At 37.4% G+C, this 9,333-nt stretch overlaps 1 protein-coding gene across 1 annotated transcript in view; it reads left to right on the top strand.

Moving 5' to 3' along the window:
- The first annotated feature begins 1,207 nt into the window (after positions 1-1,207).
- Positions 1,208-9,333, top strand: part of LOC134714750 (nicotinamide phosphoribosyltransferase-like) — a 28,904-nt gene continuing 20,778 nt past the window's right edge. The window contains exon 1 of the mRNA XM_063576271.1: positions 1,208-1,346. Coding sequence (XP_063432341.1) covers positions 1,290-1,346 — 57 coding nt within the window. The 5' untranslated portion in view covers positions 1,208-1,289. The remainder of the gene's footprint in view (positions 1,347-9,333) is intronic.

Here is a 9,333-nt window from a genome sequence, read left to right as displayed (position 1 = left end):
TTTATTATTTTTAATCTCAACAGACATACTCTTCACTGAATTGTTGTGTTCACGCAATTTAATATATTTTGGTCGATGTGCTCGAAATCTTACTGGGGTTGCAATTAGTTCTTAGAGTTATCTATAATTCTAAAATTACGAGGTCCAATTTGTCAGCCGTCATCACGTAAAAACGATGAATCAAAGAATTCAACTTTATATATAACTAATATAGTACAATGCTGTTGATTAAAAATTACACCACTCCAGACCCTTTTGTTTTCCACATAATTAATATTGCCAATAATTAAGAAGTTCCGGGTCGAATCCGATACCGATACCAATAGTATATTCACCTGTTACCTATTACCGTTATCTGTACGTTCCGCATGTGACAGGCGCACCACCAAACGCTGTATTTAGGATTTTGCTATATATATACACGGGTCGTTATCACAGGGTTGACACTACTAAATTCAATCATTGTCACATTGTTCCCGATTGTAGCATTTTAATCAGTATGACTTTCTAAGATGACAATACGAATAATAAAAATCTGACTTAAAATATGTTAGCCGGAATGACGTAAAACAGCGAATCAAAGAATTCAACTTTATTTATAACTCATAAAGGACGATGCTGTTGATTAAAAAATACTCCTTTCCAGGCCCTTTTGAATTCCAAATAAAATTAGTAATACCAATAACTGATAAGTTCCAGGTCGACGGGTTCAAACAGAAAGATGCTGAAAGCAGAGAAAACTGTGCATCCTTTTGTTTTCCAAATAAAATTAGTAATACCAATAACTGATAAGTTCCAGATCGACGGGTTCAAACAGAAAGATGTTGAAAGCAGAGAAAACTGTTCATCTTATAATCGGCATGACTTTATCAGATGACAATACCAATACTAAAATAAGGCTTACGCATAGTTATATTCTTTAATTCAGTCACAGACCCGCGATATCACGGGTGTGTTCTAGTATCTTTTAAATGTCTTTACAGCTTTTTCTGCTCTTTTCTTTATTTTTAGAACGAAAGCATTCGCTATGATTTGTTTATTTCTCTGTTCTTTTCTTTTTCTTCGTAATTATTCTCTATTCTGTGAACCCGAAAATCCCATTAATTCTGTCATAATTTTATATTGGTCTGTTTTGTCTCCTCAATTTTGTTCGGGATTTGTCAGAATTATTTTTTTCGTCATTAACTGTAAGTTCGGACTTTCCTTGTTTTATCATTGAGCTTCGAGGAAAAACATACTTATTTATAGGTTGCTAATGACGTCACGGGAACCTGTTGATAGCGTACAAAATGGCGTATCAAGCAGGGGGCACAGATAATATTTGTCTGATTACAGACTCATACAAGGTAATTAAGAGCTTAAATTACTAGATACTAAAATTACTAAAAGTTGTGTCATTAATTAACATTGTGCACACATTCGGAAAATAAACGTGTGTGAATGGAAACAGCTTCTCTATATTTCCTTCAATTTTTCAATAACGAAAGTTAAAGTTGTTAATTCAGCGGTTTATTAAAAATATTAATTGATTTGATTGTGCAATTCATTTAACATTTGGAGTTAGAATATCCCCCGATTCTACCACGAAGAACCACGATAAGCACCACGGACTTTATCAATAAAATAAATACATTTGGGCATCTATGAGTTATTTAATGTATACGTAGAGATTAAGATACATCAAATAATCATTAAATAAAAAAAATAAAAAAATAAAATTTAAATCGATTTTTTTTATAGTGACTAACCAAGGATTTGTATAGTCTAACTATACAAATCCTTACAGAAATTAAGCACCACCAAAAAACAAAAAAAAAAACACCACGGGACGTAATTTCTCTCCCAATGGTCCAACAGACGGCTTTAGGGGTCTAAAACTCTCTCTTGGAGTCTTAGTTAGTTTGAAAGGCCTATTGGTTCACAAGCACATGTGGTCAAATTAAAGTTCAATGGGTCTTATAGGATATATTTAATTAAATACAGATTTAAGCACCACCAAAAACAAACTAAACACCACGGAAGGTAGCCTCCCTGCTTTCGGTCCAATAGACAGATAAAAGGGTTTAAAGCAGCCCTTTGGATTCTAAGTTAGTTTGTAAGGCTCTTTTGTCCATAGAAACCTGTGGTTCAACTCCAAAGTCCATATGATATGGCGCTTTAGGGTATATTATATCAAATACATATAAATACATATAAATACCATCAAAAATGAACTAAGCACCACGGGAGGTGGCTTCCCTCCCATCACTCCAACAAACGGACAAAAGAGTCTAAAATACCCTTTGGGGGTCTAACATAGTTTGTAAGGTCCATTGGTCAATATGCACCTGCGGTTCAATCTATAAGTTCATGGGGTCTTTTAGGATATATTTCATTAAAGAAAAATATAAGCACCACCGAAAACGGACTTAGCACCACGGGAGGTGGCTTCCCTCCCATTAGTCCAACAGAAAAGAATATTAGTGTATAACACTCTTTGTGAGTCTTAGTTGGCTTGTTAGGCTCATTGGTCCAGATGCACCTTGGGTCCAATCTACAAGTCCATGGGGTCCTTTATCGTATATATAATTAAGAAAAATATAAGCACCACCGAAAAAAAATTAGCACCACGGGAGGTAGCTTCCATACAATTGCTTCAACTGCCATGTATATGGGCCTTAAGAACTCTATTGGGGTCTAAGATGGTTTGTTAATCTCATTAGTCCACAGGCACATATGGTCCAATCCACAAAAGAACTGGGATCTTTTGTATATATCATTTAAGAAAAATATTAGTACCACAGAAAAAAACTTAGCACCACGGGGGTTAGTTTCCCTTACATTGGTCCAACCGATTTGTATAGAGGTCTAACGTACTCTATTGGGGTCTTAATCGATTTGTTATGCTCATTAGTCCACAGGCACATATGGTCCCATCTACATCAGTCCTGGTGTATGTTGGTGTATATATCATTTAAGAAAAATACAAGCACCACAGAAAAAAAAATTAGCACCACGAGAGGTAGCTTCCCGCCTATTGGTTCAACCGACGTGTATAGGGGTTTAAATCACTCTATTGGGGTCTACGTTGGTTTGTTATTCTCATAAGTCCACATGCACATATGGTCCAATCTACACAAGTACTGGGGTCTTTTTGTGTATATGTCATTTAAGAAAATATAAGCACCACAGAAAAAAAAACTTAGCACCATGGGGGTTAGCTTCCCTTCCATTGTTCCAACCGACGTGTATAAGGGTCTAAAACACTCTATAAGGGTCTAAGCTGATTTGTTATGCTCATCGGTCCACAGGCACATATGGTCCAATCTACACAAGTACTGGGGACTTTAGGTGTATATGTCATTAAGAAAATTTAAGCACCACAGAAAAAACAACCTAGCACCACGGGAGGTAGCTAGACTCCAATTGGTCCAACTGACGTGTTTCGGGGTCTAACGCACTCTATTAGGGTTTAAGATGGTTTGTAAAGCTCCTTAGTCCACAGGCACATATGGTCCAATCTACACAAGTCCTAGAGTTTTTGGTGTATATTTCATTCAAGAAAAATATAAGCACCACGGAAAAAAAACTTAGCACCACGGGAGGTAGCTTGACTCCAATTGGTCCAACTGACGTGTTTAGAGGTCTAACGCACTCTATTGGGGTCTAAGCTGATTTGTTATGCTCATCAGTCCACAGGCACATATGGTCCAATCTACACAAGTACTGGGGTCTTTTGGTGTATATGTCATTAATGAAAAATATAAGCACCACAGAAAAAAAACTTAGCACCACGGGGGTTAGCTTCCCTTGCATTTGGTCCAACTGACTTGTTTAGGGGTCTAACACACTCTATTTGGGTCTAAGATGGTTTGTTAAGCTCATTAGTCCACAGGCACATATGGTCCAATCTACACAAGTACTGGAGTCTTTTGTTGTATATATATCATTTAAGAAAAATATGAGCACCACAGAAAACGGACTTAGCACCACGGGAGGTAGCTTGACTCCAATTGGTCCAACTGACGTGTTTAGAGGTCTAACGCACGGTATTTGGGTCTAAGATGGTTTGTTGAACTCATTAGTCCACATGCACATATGGTCCAATCTACACAAGTCCTAGAGTTTTTTGGTGTATATATCATTTATGAAAAATATAAGCACCTCAGAAAAAAAACTTAGCACCACGTGGGTTAGCTTCCCTTCCATTGGTCCAACCGACGTGTTTAGGGGTCTAACACACTCTATTGGGGTCTAAGCTGATTTGTTATGCTCATCAGTCCACAGGCACATATGGTCCAATCTACACAAGTACTGGGGTCTTTTGGTGTATATGTCATTAATGAAAAATATAAGCACCACAGAAAAAAAACTTAGCACCACGGGGGTTAGCTTCCCTTGCATTGGTCCAACTGACGTGTTTAGGGGTCTAACACACTCTATTTGGGTCTAAGATTGTTTGTTAAGCTCATTAGTCTACAGGCACATATGGTCCAATCTACACAAGTACTGGAGTCTTTTGGTGTATATATCATTAAAGAAAAATATTAGCACCACAGAAAAAAAACTTAGCACCACGGGAGGTAGCTTGACTCCAATTAGTCCAACTGACGTGTTTAGGGGTCTAACACACTCTATTGGGGTCCAATATGGTTTGTTAAGCTCATTAGTCCACAGGCACATATGGTCCAATCTACACAAGTACTGGAGTCTTTTGTTGTATATATATCATTTAAGAAAAATATGAGCACCACAGAAAAAAAAACTTAGCACCACGGGAGATAACTTAACTCATTTTGGTCCAACTGACGTGTATAGGGGTCTAACGCATTCTATTGGGGTCTAATATGTTTTGTTAAGCTCATTAGTCCACAGGCACATATGGTCCAATCTACACAGGTCCTAGAGTCTTTTGGTGTATATATCATTTAAGAAAAATATAAGCACCACAGAAAAAAAACTTAGCACCACGGGGGTAAACTTCCCTTCCATTGGTCCAACCGACGTGTTTAGGGGTCTAACGCTGTCTATTGGGGTCTAAGCTAATTTGTTATGCTCATCAGTTCACAGGCACATATGGTCCAATCTACACATGTACTGGGGTCTTTTGGTGAAAATGTCATTAAAGAAAAATATAAGCACCACCGAAAATGGACTTAGCACCACGGGGGTTAGCTTCCCTTCTTTTGGTCCAACCGACGCTTAAAGGGGTCTTACGTAGTATATTGGGGTCTACGTTGGTTTGTTATGCTCATTAGTCCACAGGCACATATGGTCCAATCTACATAAGTCCTGGGGTCTTTTGGTGTATATATCATTTAAGAAAATATAAGCACCACCAAAAAAAAACTTAGCACCACGGGGGTAGCTTCTCTCCTTTTGGTCCAACCGACGTGTAAAGGGGTCTAAATCACTCTATGGGGGGTCTTAGTTGGTTTTTTAAGCTCATTAGTCCACAGACACATATGGTCCAATCTACACAAGTACTGGGGTCTTTTAGTGTATATGTCACTAAAGAAAATATAAGCACCATAGAAAAAAAACTTAGCACCACGGGGGTAAGCTTCCCTTCCATTGGTCCAACTGACGTATTTAGGGGTCTAACGCACTCTATTGGGGTCTAAGATGGTTTGTTAAGCTCATTAGCCCACAGGCACATATGTTCCACTCTACATATCCATGGGTTCCTTAAGGTTATATTTCATTAAAGAAAAATATAAGCACCACCGAAAATGGACTTAGCACCACGGGAGGTGGCTTCCCTCCCATTTTTCCAACAAACTATTATATGGGTTTATAATACTTTTTGTGATTCCTAGTTGGTTTGTATGGCTTATTGGTCCACATGCACTTGTGGTTCAACTTTCAACTCCATATGGTGCTTTAGGATATATTACATCAAATACAGATATAAGCACCATCAAAAACGAAATAAGCACCGCGGGAGTTGGCTGCCCTCCCATTGGTCCAACAAACGAGTAAAAGAGTATAAAATGGTCTAAAAGGGTTAGGGTTAGGGTTAGGGTTGGGGTTAGGGTAAGGGTTAGCGTTAGGGTAAGGGTTAGGATATGCATTAGGGTTAGCGTTAGAATTAGGGTTAGGGTTAGGGTTAGGGTTAGGGTTAGGGTTAGGGTTATAGTAAGGGTTAGGGTAAGAGTTAGGGTTAGGTTTAAAGTTATGGTTATGGTTAGGTTTAGGGTTAGGGTTATGGTTAGGGTTAGGGTTGGGGTGAGGGTAAGGGTTATCGTTAGGGTAAGGGTTAGGGTATGCATTAGGGTTATCGTTAGAATTAGGGTTAGGGTTAGGGTTAGAGTTAGGGTTAGGGTTAGGATTATGTCATGTAACCCTAACCCTAAACCTGTTACTTTAATACATTATTCGTAGAGTATAGATCTGCATCGTTTAATTTTACTTCCCTAGCACTTCATCATAACTCAAAATTAGTATGAGGCGTTGGGGTAAGGGTTAGCGTTAGGGTTAGGGTTAGCATTAGGATTAGCGTTAGGGTAAGGGTTAGGGTTAGGGTTAGGGTTAGGGTTAGGGTTAGTGTAAGCGTAAGGGTAAGGGTTAGGGTTAGCATTAGGGTTAGCGTTAGGGTTAGTGTTAGGATTAGGGTTAGGGTTAGGGTAAGGGTTAGGGTTAGGGTTAGGGTTAGGGTTAGGGTTATGTCATGTAACCCTTACCCTAAACCTGTTACTTTAATACATTATTCGTAGAGTATAGATCTGCATCCTTTAACTTTACTTCTCTAGCACTTCATCATAACTCAACATTAGTATGAGGCGTTATGGGTTAGCGTTAGGGTTAGGGTTAGGGTTAGCATTAGGGTTAGCGTTAGGGTTAGCGTTAGGATTAGGGTTATGGTTAGGGTTAGGGTTAGGGTTAGGGTTAGAGAGGGTTAGGGTTAGGGTTATGTCATGTAAACCTAACACTAAACCTGTTACTTAAATACATTATTCGTAGATTATAGATCTGCATCGTTTAATTTTACTTCTCTAGCACTTCATCATAACTCAACATTAGTATGAGGCTGACATAACTTCGTGAAATTATATTTAAATAGCCATAGTCTGCTAGGCGCTGATCTCACTGCATAAATACTTTACTGGATGTGTAAGATCCTGTAGTAGCAAAGTGTAGCGCAATATATTTCAAGTCTTAAATGACTGAGATGTAAATTTGTGCGCTAGAAATTTGAAGTCATACATCTTTACGTATAGTCATGTTTCAATTCGGATGTTAAGCAAAATCAGATTGAATTAAACGATTAGCCAAATTTATCTTAATCTTGCAGTGCAACTGCATAGTTGTCTTTTGAAGAAGTACTGTCTTTGGGCTTGAGATGTAAAGAATAAAACCTAATGATACAAAGAAATACACAACCTCTGACTGTGGTTGGATATTCAATGCAAGACATATTTTCCTTTTATATTAACTTTTCTATTATTAAAAGTTGTCTTTCTCGGATGTAAGATGTAACATATCTGCTCTTTTGCATTGTTTTTAATTCTGTCGATAATATTCACATCTACAGTGCTGAATTCGCAAGACATTATAAACTAAAACTTTACTTTTTGTTCTCTTTGTCCGAGACAAACCACTGGTGTCCTAAGCATTAGGCTCAAATGCTATGTGAATGTGTTATAGGCGGATCCAGGGGTCTTGGGGGGAGGGGGGGTGGCTTTCGTGTGGAAAAAATTGGTTGATTATATATTGAGTCATTGAAGCATGACTGGAGCCTCCCTTTAATCAATCAGTGTCCCCTCCTCATGACAAGATCATATCTTAAGATACAAAATCCAGAATTAAAGCCGAATATGCCAAGTCTACCGCAAAAAATAAAAGGTCTAGTGTTGTAGATCTGAATATGTAGCTTCTTTCGCTGGACTTAACATACTAAGCGCTATAGACATTACGTTTCGTGTGTTGATCTTTATATGTACAGCGCATAACTTTATGTCTACAGAGCTAAACTATACATTTTCAGTTACAGATTTTTTTCTCATTTTTCTCGTCTGTACCACCATTGCTTGATTTTTATATCGCTAGTTTTAATATCTTCAATGCTGGAATTTCGATCTATGGCGCACAGATTAAAACTTTATTACTCCCTTATATGTCTTGAAATTGAAAGCTTTATGCAAAAGTTTTATCAAATTCCATTAAGGTTTTGAACTAAGTTATTGATCTCTACACTGTATTTAAATGTAAAAATCACAAGCCCTTTTAGCAGTAAATAACAAATGCGTTTTAAGAAACCTTTGTAAATTTTGAAGAAAAATGTGTCCAAGTCATGAACAAAATACCATGCAGGTTACAGTTACTGAATCTTGAAGAATACAAATAAAAACATGGTTCATCTTAATGTTAGTTGCGAAACATACCATTCATCCTTTGAAAACGGGGAACAGTTTGGCATCCAACGAATATAGATAAAGGACTACCTATTCAGCAATACTTTACAAAACACCAAAATCACAAAAACGATAGACCAACCAAATACTGTTGGTTATATCAGTAGCTCTTAAAAGGTAGTAATATCTTGGTCCACTAGTGGTATCCATCGTGACGCTCATGGCGATTACAAATCTGGTGATAAGTCGATTTTTCAGTCAAGGAAAATAGAAAAGGAATATGGCTTTCCCAATTTGGAATTCACCCGTGGTCATCTGTCTGGCAGATATTCTAAAACGGCAACCCAAATAATATCAGCTTCCGAAAACCTTTTATCAGGGGCTTACTTTAAATTTACCAATTGAAATATCTGATCTCTGATTCCAAATATTCCTTGTAAGCAACAGCATCTTGCAAAGTAATCATGTTCGTGTATGGAAACTATGAAATATCTTATCAACTGGAATAAGTCCATTTGATGGTCCTGTCAAGACGTTATTACATAGAAATGGAAAGCTCAAGATAGGAAAGCTGAAATCATTTTTTTTTGTCTTTATGTTTAGTTCAAAACCACCCTAATTGGTAATTGCTAGATGAAAGTCATTTTTTTACATAAATAATGCCGTTAGTTTTCTCGTTTGAAATGTTTTACATTGTCTTTTCGGGGCCTTTTATAGCTGACTATGTGGTATGGGTGTTGCTCATTGTTGAAGGCCGTACGGTGACCTATAGTTGTTAATGTTTGTGTCATTTTGTTTTTTTGTGGACAGTTGTCTCATTGGCAATCATTTCACATCTTCTTTTTTTATATTGGCTGTACTGATGGTATCCTTTATTTCAAAATCGGAAGGGAGGACTAGTATCAACATTGTCACCAAACGTAATTATCAAATAGAACATCCTTTCCATTTGAAAAGGGGAAGTACAAGGGTTAGTCTAGCTTTTAAGATATCTTCTTAA

Source organism: Mytilus trossulus, chromosome 1, assembly GCF_036588685.1.
Source record: "Mytilus trossulus isolate FHL-02 chromosome 1, PNRI_Mtr1.1.1.hap1, whole genome shotgun sequence".
Lineage (NCBI taxonomy): Eukaryota > Metazoa > Mollusca > Bivalvia > Mytilida > Mytilidae > Mytilus > Mytilus trossulus.
This window is presented reverse-complemented; position numbering and strand designations above follow the sequence as displayed.